This window comes from Ranitomeya variabilis, chromosome 8, assembly GCF_051348905.1.
Source record: "Ranitomeya variabilis isolate aRanVar5 chromosome 8, aRanVar5.hap1, whole genome shotgun sequence".
NCBI classification, from domain to species: Eukaryota; Metazoa; Chordata; class Amphibia; order Anura; family Dendrobatidae; genus Ranitomeya; species Ranitomeya variabilis.
The window spans coordinates 111,848,436-111,870,361 of record NC_135239.1 but is presented as its reverse complement, the minus strand read 5'-3'; the positions used below and the strand labels follow the sequence as shown (position 1 = coordinate 111,870,361).

The following is a 21,926-nucleotide window of genomic DNA, read 5'->3' as shown; positions in this document are numbered from 1 at the left end:
GCGTACTCAGGACAAATTGGACAACAACTTTTGGAGTCCAATTTATCCTGTTACCCTTGTGAAAATACAAAACTGGGGGCTAAAAAAATCATTTTTCTGAAAAACATTTTTTTTTTATTTTCACGGCTCTGCGTTATAAACTGTAGTGAAACACTTGGAAGTTCAAAGCTCTCAAAACACATCAAGATAAGTTCCTTAGGGGGTCTACTTTCCAAAATAGTGTCACTTGTGGGGGGTTTTAATGTTTAGGCACATCAGGAGCTCTCCAAACGCGACATGGTGTCCCATCTCAATTCCAGTCAATTTTGCATTGAAAAGTCAAATGGCGATCCATCCCTTCCGAGCTCTGCTATGCGCCCAAACAGTGGTTTACCCTCACATATGGGGTATCGTTGTACTCAGGACAAATTGATCAACAACTTTTGTGGTCTAATTTCTTCTCTTACCCTTGGGAAAATAAAAAATTGGGGGCGAAAACATCATGTTTGTGAAAAAATATGATTTTTTATTTTTACGGCTCTGCATTATAAACTTCTGTGAAGCACTTGTTGGGTCAAAGTGCTCACCACACATCTAGATAAGTTCCTTAAGGGGTCTACTTTCCAAAATGGTGTCATTTGTAGGGGGTTTCAATGTTTAGGCACATCAGGTGCTCTCCAAACGCAACATGGCGTCCCATCTCAATTCCAGTCAATTTTGCATTGAAAAGTCAAATGGCGCTCCTTCCCTTCCGAGCTCTTCCCTGCGCCCAAACAATGGTTTACACCCACATATGGGGTATCAGCGTACTCAGGACAAATTGCACAACAATTTTTGGGGTCCAATTTCTTCTCTTACCCTTGGGAAAATACAAAATTGGGGGCGAAAAGATCATTTTTGTGAAAAAATATGATTTTTTATTTTTACGGTTCTGCATTATAAACTTCTGTGAAGCACTTGGTGGGTCAAAGTGCTCACCACACCTCTAGATAAGTTCCTTAGGGGGTCTACTTTCCAAAATGATGTCACTTGTGGGGGGTTTCAATGTTTAGGCACATCAGTGGCTCTCCAAACGCAACATGGCGTCCCATCTCAATTCCAGTCAATTTTGCATTGTAAAGTCAAATGGCGCTCCTTCGCTTCCGAGCTCTGTCATGTGCCCAAAAAGTGGTTTACCCCCACATATGGGGTATCAGCGTACTCAGGACAAATTGTACAACATCTTTTGGGGTCCATTTTCTCCTGTTACCCTTGGTAAAATAAAACAAATTGGAGCTGAAGTAAATTTTGTGTGAAAAAAAGTTAAATGTTCATTTTTATTTAAACATTCCAAAAATTCCTGTGAAACACCTGAAGGGTTAATAAACTTCTTGAATGTGGTTTTGAGCACCTTGAGGGTTGCAGTTTTTAGAATGGTGTCACACTTGGTTATTTTCTATCATATAGACCCCTCAAAATGACTTCAAATGAGATGTGGTCCCTAAAAAAAAATGGTGTTGTAAAAATGAGAAATTGCTGGTCAACTTTTAACCCTTATAACTCCCTAACAAAAAAAATGTTGGTTCCAAAATTGTGCTGATGTAAAGTAGACATGTGGGAAATGTTACTTATTAAGTATTTTGTGTGACATATCTCTGTGATTTAAGGGCATAAAAATTCAAATTTGGAAAATTGTGAAATTTTTGCCAAATTTCCATTTTTTTCACAAATAAACACAAGTTATATCGAATAAATTTTACCACTAACATGAAGTACAATATCTCACGAGAAAAGAATGTCAGAATCGCCAAGATCCGTTGAAGCGTTCCAGAGTTATAACCTCATAAAGGGACAGTGGTCAGAATTGTAAAAATTGGCCTGGTCATTAACGTGCAAACCACCCTTGGGGCTTAAGGGGTTAATATGGTTGCTTAAACTGACCATTGGCAAACAACATTAGTGACTGAATTTTCGTTTTTCAGTACAGAAGTAAATAAATGCTTAGGAAAGATAACAGTTATGGGTCTCAATAATGATTGGCAAAGACCCTAGATAAAAAGAACACTTTGTAGTATAGACAGAAAATAGGGGTCTGCATCTTGTCTTGGCATAAGATGAGGCTCAGCGTGTTGTCTAGTTACATTTTATTTTATATTGCAAAATAAAATTTGCATCATTGCAGTACAAAACAGGAATCATGTTTAATAATGCTTCATGGTCATTCATGGTTTTGCTTATCTGAGCACAGAAACTAAACTTGATGGTCCAGATTTGTTTGACCCTCCACTTATTATTTACATTGAATTATATATATATATATATATATATATATATATATATATATATATATATATATATATATATATATACATATATATATACAGTTATATGAAAAAGTTTGGGCACCCCTATTAATCTTAAGCTTAATGTTTTATAAATTTTTTTTTTTTTTGCAACAGCTATTTCAGCTTCATATATCTAATAAATGTTGGACACAGTAATGTTTCTGCCTTGAAATTAGGTTTATTGTACTAACAGAAAATGTGCAATCTGCATTCAAACAAAATTTGACAGGTGCATAAGTATGGACACCCTTATCATTTTCTTGTTTTAAATACTCCTACCTACTTTTTACTGACTTACTAAAGCACTTTTTTTGGTTTTGTAACCTCATTGAGCTTTGAACTTCGTGGCCAGGTGTATGCAATCATGAGAAAAGCTACTTAAAGTGGCCACTTGCAAGTTGTTTTCCTGTTTGAATCTCCTCTGAAGAGTGGCATCATGGGCTCCTCAAAACAACTGTCAAGTGATCTGAAAACAAAGATTATTCAACATAGTTGTTCAGGGGAAGGATACAAAAAGCTGTGTCAGAGATTTAACCTGTTAATTTCCACTGTGCGGAACATAGTAAGGAAATGGAAGAACACAGGTACAGTTCTTGTTAAGGCCAGAAGTGGCAGGCCAAGAAAAACATCAGAAAAGCAGAGAAGAAGAATGGTGAGATCAGTCAAGGACAATCCTCAGACCACCTCCAGAGAGCTGCAGCATCAACTTTCTGCAGATGGTGTCACTGTGCATCGTCAACTATACAACACACTTTGCACAAGGAGAAGCTGTATGGGAGAGTGATGCGAAAGAAGCCATTTCTGCAAGCACGCCACAAACAGAGTCGGCTGAGGTATGCAAAAGCACATTTGGAGAAGCCAATATTTCAATATTATTCGGCACCTTTAACTTAATACTTTGCTGCGCCACCTTTTGCTGCGATTATAGCTGCAACTCGCTTGGGGTATGTCTCTATCAGTTTTGTACATCGAGACTGAAATTCTTGCCCATTCTTCCTTGGCAAACTGCTCGAGCTCATTGAGGTTTGATGGAGATAGTTTGTGAACAGCAGTTTTCAGCTCTTTCCATAGATTCTCGATTGGATTGAGGTCTGGTCTTTGACTTGGCCATTCTAACACCTGGATATTTTTAGTTGTGAACCATTCCATTGTAGATTTTGCTTTATGTTTGGGATCATTGTCTTGTTGGAAGACAAATCTCCGTCCCAGTCTCAGGTTTTTTGCAGACTCCAACAGGTTTTCTTCAAGAATGGTCCTGTATTTGGCTCCATCCATCTTCCCATCAATTTTAACCATCTTCCCTGTCCCTGCTGAAGGCTGAAGAAATGCAGGCCCAAACCATGATGCTGCCACCACCATGTTTGACAGTGGGGATGGTGTGTTCAGGGTGATGGGCTGTGTTGCCTTTACACCAAACATATCGTTTGGCATTGTTGCCAAAAAGTTTGATTTTTGTTTCATCTGACCAGAGCACCTTCTTCCACATGTTTGGTGTTTCTTCCAAGTGGCTTGTTGTAAACTTTAAACAACTCTTTTTATGGATACCTTTGAGAAATGGCTTTCTTACTGCCACTCTTCAATAAAGGCCAGATTTGTGCAGTGTACGACTGATTGTTGTTCTATGGACAGACTTTCCCACCTCAGCTGTAGATCTCTGCAGTTCATCCAGAGGGATCATGGGCCTCTTGGCTGCATCTCTGATCAGTCTTCTCCTTGTTTGAGATGAAATTTAGAGGGACGGTCAGGTCTTGGTAGATTTGCAGTGGTATGACACTCCTTCCATTTCAATATGATCGCTTGCACAGTGCTCCTTGAGATGTTTAGAGTTTTGGAAATCATTTTGTATCCAAATCCAGCTTTAAACTTCTCCACATCAGTATCATGGACCTGCCTGTTATGTTCCTTGGTCTTCATGATGCTCTCTGTGCTTCAACCAGAACCCTGAGACTATCACAGAGCAGGTGCATTTATACGGAGACTTGATTACACACAGATGGATTATATTTATCATCATTAGGCATTTAGGACAACATTGGGTCATTCAGAGATCCACAATGAACTTCTGGAGTGAGTTTGCTGCACTGAAAGTAAAGGGGCCGAATAATATTGCACGCCCCACTATTCGGTTTTTGAATTTCCACAAAAATTTTAAATAACCAATAAATGTAGTTTAACTTCACAATTGTGTTCCACTTGTTGTTGATTCTTCACCAAAAATTTACATTTGGTATCTTTACGTTTGAAGCATGATATGTGGGAAAAGGTTGAAAAGTTCCAGGGGGCCGAATACTTTCGCAAGGCACTGTGTATATATACAGCTCTGACAAAAATTAAGAGACCACCACATCAAAACCCTGTCATGTGCAGCCCAATCTCCAGACCTGAACCCCATTGAAAATCTCTGGAATGTAATCAGGAGGATGTGATGGATAGTCACAAGCCATCAAGCAAAGAAGAACTGCTTAAATTTTTGCGCCAGAAGCAGTGTGAAAGACTGGTGGAAAGCATGCCAAGACGCATGAAAGCTGTGATTAAAAATCATGGTTTTTCCACAAAATATTTCTGAACTCTTCCTGAGTTAAAACATTAGTATTGTTGTTTCTAAATGATTATGAACTTGTTTCTTTGCATTATTTGAGGTCTGAAAGCACTGTTTTTTTTTTGTAATTTTATTCATTTCTTCTTTTCAGAAAAAAATACAAAATGTATTGCTTAGAAATTCGGAGACGTTGTCAGTAGTTATTAGAATAAAAGAAAAAAATTACTCAAAAATATACCTATAAAGAGAAAAATCTGACAAACTGAACATTTTGCAGTGGTCTCTTAATTTTTGCCAGAGCTGTATATAAAAATCTGCATAACACTGTACTGTGTCCAAAAATGTAGCCTAAACTGAATAGTCATTTTGCATACTGGAAGGTGTTTTAATATTTAAAGCATTTACTATGTAAGATTGCTCTTCTTTCCACAATTGTATAGCGTTTGACAGGTAATGGTGGCACTAGGAGGGAAGAAGAATTCCAGCAATCGGGGATGAAATTAGATGTCATTATCTAGAAGGAAGCAAAGTAAGAATGAAAATATAGTAAATTAATATTTCCGATGCTCCCTGCCACAATCTGACTAGATAGTTTCTGGCCTTGCTCAATACACTTGGGCTGCCGTCACACTAGCAGTATTTGGTCAGTATTTTACCTCAGTATTTGTAAGCTAAAACCAGGAGTGGGTGATAAATGCAGAAGTGGTGACGTGTTTCTATTGGGCCGCCGTCACACATGCGAGTTTTACGGACGTAAGAGCGCAGAAACTACGTGCGTAAAACTCGCATAACATACGGCACAATGCTTCTCAATGGGTCTCGTCCTATCAGCCGTATATTACGGATCCGTAATATACGGCATTCTATGGCCGTACAAAATCGAAGCATGCTGCGTTTGTCAGCGTATTGCGCAAAAAAAAATCGCCAATGAAAGTCTATGGGGGCGAGAAAAATACAGATTCCACACGGACCAGCAGTGTGACTTGCGAGAAATACGCAGCGGTGTTAGTGCAAAGTCGGTAATTCAATTGCCGGCTTTTCATTTCTCCTGCCTAAACCCGACAGGATATGAGACATGGTTTACATACAGTAAACCATCTCATATCCCCTTTTTTTTTGCATATTCCACACTACTAATGTTAGTAGTGTGTATGTGCAAAATTTCAGCGCTGTAGCTGCTAAAATAAAGGGTTAAATGGCGGTAAAAATTGGCGTGGGCTCCCGCGCAATTTTCTCCGCCAGAGTGGTAAAGCCAGTGACTGACGGCAGATATTAATAGCCAGGAGAGGGTCCATGGTTATTGGCCCCCCCGTGGCTACAAACATCTGCCCCCAGCCACCCCAGAAAAGGCACATCTGGAAGATGCGCCTGTTCTGGCACTTGGCCACTCTCTTCCCATTCCCGTGTAGTGGTGGGATATGGGGTAATGAAGGGTTAATGCCACCTTGCTATTGTAAGGTGACATTAAGCCAGATTAATAATGGAGAGGTGTCAATTATCACACCTATCCATTATTAATCCAATTGTTTGAAAGGGTTAAAACACACACACACACACATGATTTAAAAGTATTTTAATGAAATAAACACAGCGGTTGTTTTAATATTTTATTGCTCTCTCAATCCATTTGCAGACCCTCGCTTGGTAAAACAATAAACCCACAATATACATACCTTCTGCTGACCCGTCAGTCCCACGAGGTAATCCATCTGAAGGGGTTAAAATAATTTACAAGCAGGAGCCCTGCAAATGCAGCTGTGCTCGTGCTTGTAATTCCCCGGCGAATGAAGGAAATGTAGGTCATTGACCTACTTTTCCTTCAGTCGCGGTGATGCGCCCCTGCTGGATGTTCTCATGAACTGCAGCCTGGGAACTTTTTCCCACGCTCCAGGTCATATGAGGACATCCACCAGGGGGCGCATCACCGCCACTGAAGGAAATGTAGGTCAATGACCTACATTTCCTTCAGTCGCCGGGGAATTACAAGCACGAGCACAGCTGCATTTGCAGGACTCCTGCTTGTAAATTATTTTAACCCCTTCAGATGGATTACCTCGTGGGACGTGACGGTTCATGTGAGGGTATGTATCTTGTGCGTTTATTATCTTGCCAAGCGAGGGTCTGCAAATGGATTGAGAGAGCAATAAAATATTAAAACAACCGCTGTGTTTATTTCATTAAAATACTTTTAAATCATGTGTGTGTGTGTGTGTTTTAACCCTTTCAAACAATTGGATTAATAATGGATAGGTGTCATAATTGAAACCTCTCCATTATTAACCTGGCTTAATGTCACCTTACAATAGCAAGGTGGCATTAACCCTTCATTATCCCATATCCCACCGCTACACGGGAATGGGAAGAGAGTGGCCAAGTGCCAGAACAGGCGCATCTTCCAGATGTGCCTTTTCTGGGGTGGCTGGGGGCAGATGTTTTTAGCCACGGGGGGGGGGCAATAACCATGGACCCTCTCCTGGCTATTAATATCTGCCGTCAGTCACTGGCTTTACCACTCTGGTGGAGAAAATTGCGCGGGAGCCCACGCCAATTTTTTCCGCGATTTAACCCTTTATTTTAGCAGCTACAGTGCCCAAATTTTGCATACACACACTACTAACATTAGTAGTGTGGAATATGCCAAAAAAATGGGGATATGAGATGGTTTACTGTATGTAAACCATGTCTCATATCCTGTCGGGTTTGGGATGGAGAAATGAAAAGCCGGCAATTGAATTACCGGCTTTTCACAGATATCGCGCTGTAGTAAATATGAATACAGACTATATATATATATGTGTCTCAATGACATATATATATATATATATATATATATATATATATATATATATATATATATATATATACTGTATATATGTTTTCCCGAACATTTGAGCACATAAATCCATTAGATGTCGGTTTTGCAAGCCTGCGAGAAAATATCGCAGTACGGATGCCATACGGATTACATACGGAGGATGCCATGCGCAAAATACGCTGACACACCCTGCCTACGGATCACTATTTTGGGAACATTTCTACGTATTACGGCCGTAAAATACGGACCGTATTGTCTTACGCCGAGTGTGACGCCGGCCTTATACTTTTCCTCTATTTATTCCACTCCTGGTTTTGGCTTACAAATACTGATGTAAAATACTGACCAAATACTGCTAGGGTGACGGCAGCCTTGCATTGAGAGAGACCACACCCATCTAGTTGGATTGTGCCCAGGAGTTTGCATACAGTATCACATTGACACATGATAATCTTCTTAGCGCACAGTGCGAGTGATGTGAGGAGTCACAAGTCTGCAGTCTGACTACAGACTTGTTGTTTCAGACCAGACAACCCCTTTAACCCCTTTCTGACCTCGGACGGGATAGTATGTCCGAGGTCAGATCCCCTGCTTTGATGCAGGCTCCGGCGGTGAGCCCGCTTCAAAGCCGGGACATGTCAGCTGTTTTGAATAGCTGACATGTGCCCGCAATAGCGGCGGGTGGAATCGCGATTCACCCGCCACTATTAACTAGTTAAATGCCGCTGTCAAATGCTGACAGCGGCATTAAACTACCGCTTTTGGCCATCGGGCCGGAAATGAGTGCATCGCTGTCCCCGTCACATGATCGGGGGTCAGCGATGTGTCGGCATAACAACCAGAGGTCTCCTTGAGACCTCTATGGTTGTTGATGCCGGATAGCTATGAGCGCCACCCTATTGTCGGTGCTCATAGCAATGCAGGAATTCAGCTACATAGAAGCGATCTGAGCTTCGCTCCTATGTAGCTGAGCCAATCGAGTTGTGCCATCTTCTAGCCTCCCATGGAGGCTATTGAAGCATGGCAAAAGTAAAAAAAAAGTTTTAAAAAATATGAAAAAAAAAAGTTTAAATCATCCCCTTTTGCTCCATTCAAAATAAAACAATAAAAAAAATCAAACCTACACATATTTGGTATCGCCGCATTCAGAATCACCTGATCTATCAATAAAAAAAGGATTAACCTGATCGCTAAACGGCATAGCGAGAAAAAAATTCGAAACACCAGAATTACGTTTTTATGGTCGCCGTGACATTGCATTAAAATGCAATAATGGGCGATCTAAAGAATGTATCTGCACCAATATGGTATCATTAAAAACGCCAGCTCGGCACGCAAAAAATAAGCCCCCACCCGACCCCAGATCACGGAAAATGGAGACGCTACGAGTATAGTAAAATGGTGCAATTTTTTGTTTCTTTTAGCAAAGTTTGGAATTTTTTTTCAACACTTAGATAAAAAAGAACCTAGACATGTTAGGTGTCTATGAACTCATAATGACCTGGAGAATCAAAATCGTAGGTCAGTTTTAGCATTTAGGGAACCTAGGAAAAAAGCCAAACTAAAAACAAGTGTGGGACTGCACTTTGTTCTTGCAAACTCACCGCACTTGGAATTTTTTTCCCGTTTTCTAGTAGATGACATGCTAAAACCAATGATGTTGTTCAAAAGTACAGCTTGTCCCGCAAAAAATAAGCCCACACATGGCCATATTGACAGAAAAATAAAAAAGTTATGGCTCTGGGAAGGAGGGGAGCGAAAAACGAAAACGAAAAAACAAAATGAAGGGTTAAACATATAGCACATTTTTATTTGAATTTAGCAACAATTATGGTACTTTTGGTTTAGTTAATCTCCCATACAGTGACATGATTTAAAGGGAATCACAAAATTATAAAGGGGATGGGGGAACTACAATACCCAGAGAAATCAGCAAAATTAGGATTATTTAGTCTAGAAAAAAAGACGACTGAGGGGCGATCTAATAACTATGTATAAGTATAGAAGGGGACAATACAAATATCTCTCTGAGGATCTGTTTATACCAAGGAAGGTGATGGTCACAAGGGGGCATTCTCTGCGTCTGGTGGAGAGGTTTTTCCACCAGTATTGAAGAGGATTCTTTAGGGCTTGTGCACACGCTGCGGATTCCATTGCGGAATTTTCCGCAGCGGAATTGATAAATCCGCAGTGTAAAACTGCTGTGGTTTTTACTGCGGATTTATCGCGGTTTCTAGTGCGGTTTCCGCTGCGGGTTTACACCTGCAGTTTTCTGTTGGAGCAGGTGTAAACCCGCAGCGGAATCCGCACAAAGAATTGACATGCTGCGGAATATAAACCGCTGTGTTTCCGCACGTTTTTTTCCGCAGCATGTGCACTGCGGATTTTGTTTCCCATAGGTTTACATTGTACTGTAAACTTATGGGAAACCGCTGCTGACCCGCAGCTGCGGAAACGCTGCGGTTCCACAGCGAAATCCGCAGCGTGTGCACATACCCTCACTGTCATGGCAGTGAGAATCTGGAATTCCTTGCCTGAGGAGGTGGTGATGGTGAACTCAGTTGAAGGGTTCAAGAGGGCCTGGATGTCTTCCTGGAGCGAAACAATATTGTATCTTACAGTTATTAGGTTCTTTAGAAGGACGTAGATTTGGGGATTTATTCTGATGGAATCCTGGCTGAACTGGATGGACAAATGTCTTTTTTCGTCCTTGCTAACTATGTTACTATGTTACAATCTTTTTTGATATTAAACTGTCCCCATTGTTTTGCTAGTAGAGATGGGTAAACCCAAACGGTAAAGTTCAGGGTCTGTACTGGTCACCTAGTGTGTGTGCACGGGCCCTGAACACGGACTTCTGCTGGAAGTCCGTATTGCTGTTTGGTTTGGCAGCCAGAACAAAGCTTGTTGAAAACCTGCAGCGCAGCCAATTAACAAGCTTTTCCTGTTTGAGCTTTTCCGGCCCCATCACAGCCATGTTATTTATTGTCATGGTTCTAATTGACCAGAGAATGATGTTAAAAAATAAATTAAAAAACACGTAAGATCCACTCTATTCTTGATAACCAGTGCAGGTAAATCTGACCGCTGGGGGCTGAACTCTCACCTATCAGCTTTATCCTGGCTGGTTATCAAAACTAGAGGAGCCTCCACTTCAGTTTTTTAAATCATTTAAATAAATAATTTAAAAACCAGTGTGGGGTTTCCCCCATTTTTGATAAACAGTGAAGCTAAAGCAGTTAGCTGGGAGCTGGTATTCTGCCCCAATGTCATGGCAATGACCCAGTAAATTTTGCATTTGCACACTGACTACGAGGTCTCCATGCATGCGCACTGTATTTAGGTGTACATCCCCAGCTTAATTTCATATCTGCAAATGCTCTAGTGCTGTGGGAATAGAGTGCCTCAAATAGCATGTGCGCTCACAATGCATGCATCACCTAGCCACTGACTCACCAAGGCTCCAGAGCATGCACAGATATTAAGATAGTGATGTACACCCAGATTCAGTGCGCATGCACAGAGACCTCATAGTCAGTGTGCAAGCGCAATATTTACTGGGTGATTGCCATGACATTGGGGCAGTCCAGGCAATCAATCAGCTCTGACGGGAATGAATAACTTGAAGAGGACCATGACTGACTAGAAGGATAGAAAGCACCACCCCATGACTGAAAAAGATATGTTATTAATTCACTTAAGGATAAAAAGTGGTTTTTTTTAGATAAATAGAGGAAAGTGTGCTTGATAAGACCATGTTAGTGATGCACATCACATCATTTGCAAGACATTGGGAGCCATTTAATGTGGAAAAAGGATGCGACAGGATCCTTTTAAACTCTATTTGCCTACAAAATACCCCTCTGTCTGCAGGCAAATAGTGTTTCTGGAAGTGACAGGTTCCTTTTAAGCACTTAAGGCCGGGGTCACACTAGCTTATTGCATCCGATGCAGGACCCTCGGCTCCTGCTCTGCTGCGAGCGGGAGCCGAGTGTCATGCATCTGTGCTCCGAGCCTCTTGCACAGAGCGGATCGGAGCACAGCTGCGGAGGAGGCGGAGAAACTAATTTCTCCATCTCCTCCATTTCCGGGGTCAGCGTTTAACGCACATCACTCGGATGATATCCGAGTGGTGTGCGTTGTCTCACTCGCACCCATAGGCTTACAAAAAATCGGCTGCTGGGAGCTGCCCCATTGTTTAACATTGGTCTGAGTGCAATGCAATTTTTTATTGCATTGCACTCGTCTGTTTTAGTCGCCAGTGAGACCCCAGCCTAAGACTTAAGACTGGACAAGCACTTTAACCCCTTAACCCCCGGGCCATTTTCCATTTTTGTTTTTTTGTTCCCCTTCTTCCCAGAGCCATAACTTTTTTATTTTTAAGCAAAAATGGCCATGCGAGGGCTTGTTTTTTGCAGGACAAGTTGTACTTTTGAAAGACTCCATTGGTTTTAACATATCTTGTACTGAAAAATGGGGAAAAATTCCAAGTGCAAAAAAAAGTGCAATTCCACGGTATTTTTTTGGTTAGTTTGTTTTTACCATATTCACTAAATGCTAAAACTGACCTGACATTATGATTCTCCAGGTCATTATGAGTTCATAGACACCAAACATGTCTAGGTTCTATTTTATTTAAGTGGTGAAAAAAATCTAAACTTTGGTAAAAAAAAAAATGGAGCCATTTTCTGAGACTTGTAGCGTCTCCATTTTTTGTGATTTGGGGTTGGATGAGGGCTTATTTTTTGCGCGCTGAGCTGACATTTTTATGGATACCATTTTGGTGTAGATACAACCCAAAAAAAATAATGTGGGTGGTTTGAATTTTTTTTCTCGTTACACCGTTTATCAATCTGGTTACGGTAATTCTTTATATTGATAAATCATGCGATTCTGAACGTGGTGATACCAAATATGTGTAGGTTTGATTTTTTTTAATTGCTATATTTTGAATGGGCGAAAGGGGGGGGTGATTTTTATATTTTTTATTTTTCTTTATATTTTTAAAAACATTTTTTTTACTTTTGGCATGCTTCAATAGTCACCATGGGTGACTAGAGGCTGCAGTTGTCTGATCGGCTCTTCTATATACACGTGATGATCACATCGCCTTTATGTAGCAGAAATGCTCACTTGCTACAAGCGCCCACCACCAAGCAGCACTCAGAGCAATACAGCAGTGACAAACATTGAGTTCCGCTGGAGACCTCTGGTTGTCATGCCGACCCATCGGTGACCCACGATCACATGACGAGGTCACCGATGGGCGGGATTTCCGTCTCACTTCCCAGAGATTGACGGTGGCATTTAACAGGTTAACAGCGGCGGGTGCATCGCGATTGCGGCTGTGAGGCTACTTTCACACTAGCGTTGTTTGCTGTACATCCCAATGCATCGTTTAGGAGAAAAAACGCATCCTGCAAAGTTGTCTGCAGGATGCGTTTTTTCCCCATAGCCTTATATTAGCGACGCATTGTGACGTATGGCCACATGTCGCAACCGTCGTGTGACGGTTGCATCGTGTTTTGGCGGATCATCGGCACAAAAAAACCTTACATGTAATGCTTTTTTGCGCGTCGTGTCCGCCATTTTCGCCTGTGCATGCGTGGCCGAAACTCCGCCCCCTCCTCCCCGGACCTTACAATGGGGCAGCGGAAGCGTCGTAAGACTGCTTCCGCTGCCCACGTCGGGCATTATTTTCACAACGCGGCACGTCGGGCCGATGCATAGCGACGGCCCCGTGCCGACGCTAGTGTGAAAGCAGCCTTCGAGACACATGTCAGCTGTTCAAAACAACTGAGATGTTCCGGGAAAGGTGTGGGCTCAGCGCCGGAGCCCACATCAAAAGGAGGGATTACGACTTGAGTGTACTGTTACGCCCAATGTCAGAAAGGAGTTAAATATAGAATATAGCCAAGTACCAACCCTCAAATGCAGGATTTTCAAATGTGTTAGTCTTGTCTTTGTCTCTGAAAATCAATCAACAATAAACAAATTATTATTTAGCTTAGTCCGACAAACCCACTCAGCCCACTTGCTTTAGATTTAGAGAAGCATCATCATTTTGGTAAAATAACCAAAGCTTGTGTTATATTCTGGTTTCAGTTCAAGTGGTCTTAAGTTTAGTAGCCGATACATATAACATTGTACCTCAGAATTACCTAAAACATCACTATCACTTCAACAAAAATGCATAAGCCAATAGTGTAAATTAATTTAGTACAAATAAGGGTACTGTCACACTCTGCAACTTTCCAACGATCACGACCAGCGATACGACCTGGCCGTGATCGTTGGAAAGTCGTTGTGTGGTCGCTGGAGAGCTGTCACACAGACCGCTCTCCAGCGACCAACGATGCCGAGGGCCCCGGGTAACCAGGGTAAACATCGGGTTACTAAGCGCAGGGCCGCGCTTAGTAACCTGATGTTTACCCTGGTTACCATCGTAAAAGTAAAAAAAAACAAACAGTACATACTCACATTCCGGTGTCCGTCAGGTCCCTTGCAGTCTGCTTCCCGCTCTGACTGAATGCCGCCGTAAAGTGAAAGCAGATCACAGCGGTGACGTCACCGCTGTGCTCTGCTCTTACTTTCCGGCCGGCAGTCAGTCAGTGCGGGAAGCAGATGGCTAGGGACCTGACGGACACCGGAATGTGAGTATGTACTGTTTTTTTTTTTTACTTTTACGATGGTAACCAGGGTAAACATCGGGTTACTAAGCGCGGCCCTGCGCTTAGTAACCCGATGTTTACCCTGGTTACAAGCGAACGCATCGTTGGATCGGTGTCACACACACCGATCCAACGATGACAGCGGGAGATCCAGCGACGAAAGAAAGTTCCAAACGATCTGCTACGAAGTACGATTCTCAGCAGGGTCCCTGATCGCTGCTGCGTGTCAGACACAGCGATATCGTATGGATATCGCTGGAACGTCACGGATCGTACCGTCGTAGCGACAAAAGTGCCACTGTGAGACAGTACCCTAACTGTTACGATTAGGGTTGAGCGACTTTCATTTTTTAAAGATCGAGTCGGGTTTTGTGAAACCCGACTTTGTCCAGAGTCGAGTCGAGTGCAGTCGGCCGATTATCGCTAAAAGTCGGGGATCGACCGAAACACGAAACCCAATGCAAGTCAATGGGGAAGCATAGTCGGCAGTGAGTGGAGGCCAGGAAAACACCTACAGTGCCCATTTTAATGCCAAAAACATCCATTCTTGTTTCTGAAGCTTGTCAGTCTTAATTAACTTTATAATAATAGTTGTTCAATGGAACTTGGGGGTCATTTGGCAAAAGTTGTGGGGGGTAGGGCTGGTTCAAGGTTTTAGTGGGCCCAGGAATCGTGGACTACGTCACGGCGGTGGAGCAGGGAGAGGTAAGTATTTCAACGTTGCAAGCGCTGTGATCCTGAGCAAGCAGGGGGGCACAATTGTTCGCATTGGCACTGGCACAGGGCCCCTCAAAGTACAGCGGTGTGTTTGCACGGCGGGGGCGCCTCCCACCAGCAGCGACACTTTTGCGTACTCTGAGGGGCCCTGTGCCAGTGACGTCGCCAACGAGTATGCCCCCCCCACCTGATGAAGGAACCTGCACTTTCATCTGCACCTTCCTCTTTGTCCCTGTGTAAGGTGGTATAACATGCGGGAAGGGGAACCTTACTTTCAGCAGGGTCAGATTCTGGCTGTGTAGAGTGCAAGGGGAATGTAGTGGTCTAGGTAAATGTACCAGCAGACTCATCTAGCAGTGGCTGGGCAATGGGCAGGATGAGGAGGAAACAGATATAGGGCCAAAGAATAAAGTAGGCTAAATGCAGTTCAAAATTGGTAACAGGACTAAACAGGCGGCATTGCTTTGTTCAGTGGAGTAGCAAACCCAGGAGCAGCAGACACTGTTTTAAGGGCCCAAACACACTAATAGGCCAAATGCAGTTTAATATCTGATACTTTAGGCCAAAAGCCTAAGACTGAAGCTCAGCTTTATTCAGTTGAGGGCAAACACCAGGGAGGGGCAGACACCGTTAGTAGGCCCTAACCACCAATTTTTAAAAACACAGCACTTAATGAGAGCCAGAAGGTTGAAGCTCAGCTTTATTCAGTTGAGGACAACCACCAGGGAGGGGTGCAGCGCCCCAGAGCTCTGTTCAAATATGCTTATTGTTATTGCACTCACAAAAATTGTATGTCTTTTTGCTGACATGTATTGTTGTTTTCTTCCCAGTCCCGGAGTACTGGATTTAACCGGGGGGGAGTGCAGCGCCCCAGAGTCCTGGTCGTTGCAGTACTGTGGCTCCGCCGCTAAGGGGGGCTATGGTACGTCTGATGGCACTGAAGGAGTTCATCTGACCAGGTATCACATACACCAATACATTTCACAGTCGGGCCTCCAGGGGGAGCTAAGGGTGCTATTTATTAGGCCACTCCTCACCGTGTGGGTAAACTGGGGGTCAGGCAGGAAGTTAGTTCAGAAAGCTGACTGGGTTGGAACCAGGCAACACCTTGTGGCAGGGGGTGTTGTGGGGAAGATTCGGTAGGGTCCCTGTCGGGTTTGGGACCCTGACAGAGGCCTGGCAACAAGAAAGAACGTCACGGGACCGTGCCTGCTCAGCATAGCGGCGGTGCCCTAAGAAAGGATCAGAAGCGAGATATATTGTGCTGAGTGAGAAACAAGATCAAAGCAAGAAGGAGAATACCAGTAGGAGTCGTGCTGTAAGACCGAGGCAACATCCTACTGAGGCGCACAACCGGCGGCCGGAACGCCGAGGAAGTATTCATATATCTAGCTCCAAGCAATACTTCAAACCAACGGCAGGACAGTCAGTCACAGGCGGGCTGTCTCACCTAAATCACCTATGCAGACTTGGGGGGCAACCTGTGGAGAGGGGCGACTCTAGGGTCCCGGAAGAGCTCCGAGCCTACCCGTCATACAGGTGCGTCCCAACCATAACACCGGGAGGGACGGAGGATTAGCAGGACATCATCTAATCGAGTTGTTGTGCGGGAACATGAGAAACAGACACAACAGTTGTGGGGACTATCCCGTAAGCACAGCAGGGGAGGACCACAACACATAGCGCTAGCAGGAAGGCACAGATTTCCACGTGCAAGGAGAACTCTGGAGGTGCCATCGGACCGGCCGGACTTGCGCAGCCTGGTGAACCGTATTCCGGACTGAGGACCCAGAGACCTTCAGTAAAGAGGTAAAGAGACTGCAACCTGGTGTCCTCGTTATTTACTGCACCGCATCACCACTACTATCTACATCTATCACTGTACGCCCCTCAGCAGGGTCACGGACCGGGTCTAGCCACCGTGACAACCCCAGAGCAGAGACTCAGAGGCCCGGTACCGGGTACCCCTCGGCCCTGCGGCAGTGGGGGCGCTACAACTTGGCGTCACAAACAGGATCTACTTAAGCCGGAGGAATCAGGTCATGTGTGCCTTGGAACTGTGATTTATTGTGCTTGGACTGTACTTTATTGCAAAGACTGTGCTGTGCCACTTGCCGCCAAAATCCGCCGCCATTACAGCGCTGAGGAGAGCGCAGGAGAAGAAGAGGGGCGTGGAGTAGGCGTGGACAAGCTGGAGAGCGCGAACGACAATGGCCGCCCAGTCTAAATATTTCTGTGTCCTGAGGACATGTCCGTCAACAGCCGAGGTCCGCCTCCTGATCCTGTTTGGAGGGTGGAGACCATGGAGACGGGGCCGCCCACGAAAGAGACCGCGGGGAAGAAGACGCTGGGGGGGAGATAATGATGGAGACGCCGGGAGCACCGCGTGGGGATGACCTGACTCGGCATGGAGCCGCATCACCGGACACAGCCTCGGAGACGCCATCATTGTGGGGACTGGCTCTCACGGAACCACCGATGGGTCGACCTAACTGGCAGATGTCCGAGGAGTGTGTGGCCGCAGCCGAGGCCCGACAGATAGCACGCCGCTTGGAGGCTGATGCATGCGTGCTCACTCGGCTGGGCCAGCCCACGGAGGTCCGCCTGTCTCCGGTGTCCCCTGCTCCTCCCAACCCGACCGCGGCTGAAGGTACGCTGCAGACACAGGGCATGAGAATCCTGCCGGAGGCCGAACACCTGCGGCGCCTGTTGACGGCGTGGCGGAGCCGGCCCCAGCCTGCAGCCCAGATTGACCTGACCAGCGTGGAAGAAACCCCGCCGTCACACTGGGGTGTAGTGGTGTCCTTTAACTCCCGACATGGAAGGGGAGTTATACAGGAGATTGGGGAGCCGCTACAGGTCCGTGTAGACCGGGAGGAAGTAGAGCCCTGCGGAGGAAGGTTCGCTCGCGACCTGGAGCCAGGTGATGCTGTAACCTACACCAGGTGGAGGAGGGAAACAGGTGAAGCTGGCTGGATAGCTTGGGGCGTCCAGCGGTGCGTCGCACTTCAGGCCGCTGCCGGCACATCAGAAGACGCACCTCCTGCTGAAAAGGCAATGGAACCTGTCCCTGCGGAGCAGCGGGGAACCCGGACCCACCACGTACCTTGGGGGCATGCCGGTCCATTAGTGAGAAGAGCATCACGGCGAGGGATCCTGTCATTGCTGGGGCAGGAACCGCTCCTTGGATCGGCAGCGCGACCCGTTGGTCTGGTGAGGCCCGGAAGGAAACCACCTTCTGCACCACAAGAGTAAGATCTTAAAAACTCTGCATGACTGTAAATAGTTCATTGTTTTCCTCTGCTATGTTGCTGCTAAAACCCGTTCAGGGTTAACTCTTAAAGGGATCCCTTTGTTGACCCGGGATCCCTATTGTTTCTTATTTTTGTTTGTTTTCTACATTTGCACAAGTTATCAAGAACTGCTGAATCATGAACAATGCATGATACAAACTCCTTGTATATAGTTTGCACCTTCTTAAAGGTGCTCTCTACTGGTTTTATATAAAAGACCTACTCTTTGCGAAGATACGGTTCTAGGAACTTGTACTGGAGTCCTTGCTGCATACGGACTTGCAGCTTGAAAAGTTGCACTACCTCATTGAGACTTGGTCTCTTCTTTTTTTTGGAAGTGCATCTGAACAGCAAGGTGGATTGCTGTTGAGGGGAGATAGAGAGAGAAAAAAAATCTATAAATCTTCAGCACAGCGAGTGTGAGCGAGCTGAGTGTGACCTGAGCGTAAGTGTGAACGGCGGTAAGTGTGTGACTTGTGATTCAGTGAGGAGGTATTTGGAAGGCCTTTAACAAATACCTGTGTGAATTTGTGTGAGTTGCTGAATTGGGAGTAGCTATATTCATAAGGAGTTAACTTAGGGTGGGGGCTCATAATTAAGGGGATATAAGAGGCAGCTGTTTGGGGCTCAAGTCCTTTTTGGAAGTGCATCTGAACAGCAAGGTGGATTGCTGTTGAGGGGAGATAGAGAGAAAAAAAAATCTATAAATCTTCAGCACAGCGAGTGTGAGCGAGCTGAGTGTGACCTGAGCATAAGTGTGAACGGCGGTAAGTGTGTGACTTGTGATTCAGTGACTTTGGAATCAGGGAGTTTCCAAGGGAGGAATTGCTTCTGTTTTTTTTAAAAAATTTTTTATTAATACTTTGTATTTATTTTTAATTAACGTTTCTGTGTGGTGCAATCCCCATTAGGAAATGTGCTCCACAATTGTTAATGCCATCCAGTGCACATCTTGCCACATGTATGCAGTCCTTGACCAGCTGGTCGAGGGTGCATACTGCTGTGCGAGATGTGAGCACATTGTGCATTTGGAAACCCAGATACTGGATCTAAATGTGCAGCTGGCAACACTGAGATCCATAGACAATATGGAGAGGAGTCTTCTGCTCACAGAGCAGACGCTCAATGGGATAGATGAGGAGGGGGATGGTAGGATGGAGCTGCAGGACAGTGTGGCAGTTAGCTGGGTGACAGATAGAAGGCGGGGTAGAGGGAAGAGTGCCAGGGAGGCTAGTCCTGATCTGGCACACCCCAATAAGTTTGCTAAGTTGGCAGATGAGGGGTGTGCCAGTGCAGGATTAGCACTGCTGCAGCCAGGCATGTCCTCTGAAAGCCGGAGGAGTGACTGCTCCAGTAAGGAGGGAAATAGGAGAGCAGGGCAGGCCAGACAGGTGCTGGTAGTGGGGGACTCAATTATTAGGGGAACAGATAGGGCAATCTGTCACAAAGACAGGGATCGTCGGACGGTGTGCTGCCTACCTGGCGCTCGAGTCCGACACATCGCTGATCGGGTGGACAGATTACTGGGAGGGGCTGGTGAGGACCCAGCGGTCATGGTGCACATTGGCACAAATGACAAAGTTAGAGGTAGGTGGAAGGTCCTTAAAGATGATTTCAGGGAACTAGGCTGCAAGCTGAAAGCAAGGACCTCCAACGTGGTATTTTCCGAAATACTGCCTGTACCACGTGCCACGCCAGAGAGGCAACGGGAGATTAGGGAGGTTAATAAGTGGCTCAAGAATTGGTGTAGGAAGGAGGGGTTTGGGTTCCTGCAGAACTGGGCCGACTTCTCAGTTGGCTACAGGCTCTACGCTAGGGACGGGCTGCACCTCAATGGGGAAGGGGCAGCTGTGCTGGGGGAGAAAATGGTTAGAAGGTTGGAGGAGTGTTTAAACTAGGGATTGGGGGGGAGGTTATTCATTTTATAGGAGGGGAAGATAGTGCAGATAGAGACCTGGGCACAAATAAGGAAGTTGGGGGTGGCGGTGGCATGGGGGGTGGGGTTAGAACAGTTAGTAATTTAAGAAAGAATAGAGGTACAGAGAGGAACATCAAGTGCATGTATACTAATGCCAGAAGCCTCGCCAACAAAATGGATGAATTAGAACTAATGTTGTTGGAGCATAATTATGACATGGTGGGGATATCTGAGACGTGGCTGGATGAGAGTCATGACTGGGCTGTTAACTTGCAGGGCTATAGCCTGTTCAGAAATGACCGTACAGATAAGCGAGGGGGAGGGGTGTGTCTATATGTAAAATCTTCCTTAAGGCCATGTGCACACGTTCAGGATTGTTAGCGTTTTTTTCGCGTTTTTTCGCTATAAAAACGTGATAAAAACGCGAAAAAAAACGCTTACATAAGCCTCCTATTATTTACAGGGTATTCCGCATTTTTGGTGCAAATGTTGCGATTTTTTCCGCGAAAAAATCGCATAGCGGAAAAAAAAGCAACATGTTCATTAAAAATGCGGAATTGCAGGGATTCCGCACACCTAGGGGTCCATTGATCTGCTTACTTCCCGCACGGGGCTGTGCACACCATGCGGGAAGTAAGCAGATTATATGCGGTTGGTACCCAGGGTGGAGGAGAGGAGACTCTCCTCCACGCACTGGGCACCATATAAGTGGTCAAAAAATAAGAAATAAAATAATAAACAGTCCTATACTCACCCTCGATGTCTTGCCGCCTCCTCGCACGCTGCCGTTCGGTTTCTGTACCTGGTGTGCGCTGAAGGACCTCGCCGAATGACGTCACTGTCCTGTGATTGGTCGTGAGCGGTCATGTGACCGCTCACGTGACCGTGACGTCACGGGAGGTCCTGTGCGCACAGACCAGCTATACGGAACGGACGCCGGTGAGATGTCTGGGTGAGTATAAGCATTTTTTTATTTTTTTTATTATTTTTAAACATTCTATCTTTTACTATAGATGCTGCATAGGCAGCATCTATAGTAAAAAGTTGGTCACACTTGTCAAACGCTATGTTTGACAAGTGTGACCAACCTGTCAGTCAGTTTTCCAAGCGATGCTACAGATCGCAGGGAAAACTTTAGCATTCTGCAAGCTAATTACGCTTGCAGAATGCTAAAAAAACGCGAAAAAAACGGAAAAAAAACGCAAAAAAAAAAATGCGGATTTCTTGCAGAAAATTTCCGGTTTTCTTCAGGAATTTTCTGCAAGAAATCCGCAACGTGTGCACATACCCTAAAACCCATCCTGCGTGATAATATAGGTGAATTTAATGAAAATGTAGAGTCCCTGTGGGTGGAGATAAGGGGAGGGGGAAAAAATAATAAATTACTGATAGGGATTTGTTATAAATCTCCAAAAATAATGGAAGCAATGGAGAATAGCCTCGTAAAGCAAATAGATGAAGCTGCGAGTCAAGGAGAAGTCATTATTTTGGGGGACTTCAACTACCCTGAAATAGATTGGGGAACAGAAACCTGCAGTTCCAGCAAAGGTAATCGGTTTTTGACAACTATGAGAGACAATTACCTTTCACAACTGGTTCAGGACCCAACAAGGAGGGGGGCACTGCTAGACCTAATATTAACCAACAGGCCAGACCGCATATCAAATATA

At 44.8% G+C, this 21,926-nt stretch overlaps 1 protein-coding gene across 1 annotated transcript in view; it reads right to left on the bottom strand.

Moving 5' to 3' along the window:
* Positions 1-2,344: 2,344 nt before the first annotated feature.
* The window catches only part of LOC143787874 (P-selectin-like), a 692,067-nt gene continuing 672,485 nt past the window's right edge, over positions 2,345-21,926 (bottom strand). The window contains exons 10-11 of the mRNA XM_077276995.1: positions 13,583-13,626; positions 2,345-5,356 (exon numbers count right to left, since the gene is read on the bottom strand). Coding sequence (XP_077133110.1) covers positions 5,343-5,356; positions 13,583-13,626 — 58 coding nt within the window. The 3' untranslated portion in view covers positions 2,345-5,342. The remainder of the gene's footprint in view (positions 5,357-13,582; positions 13,627-21,926) is intronic.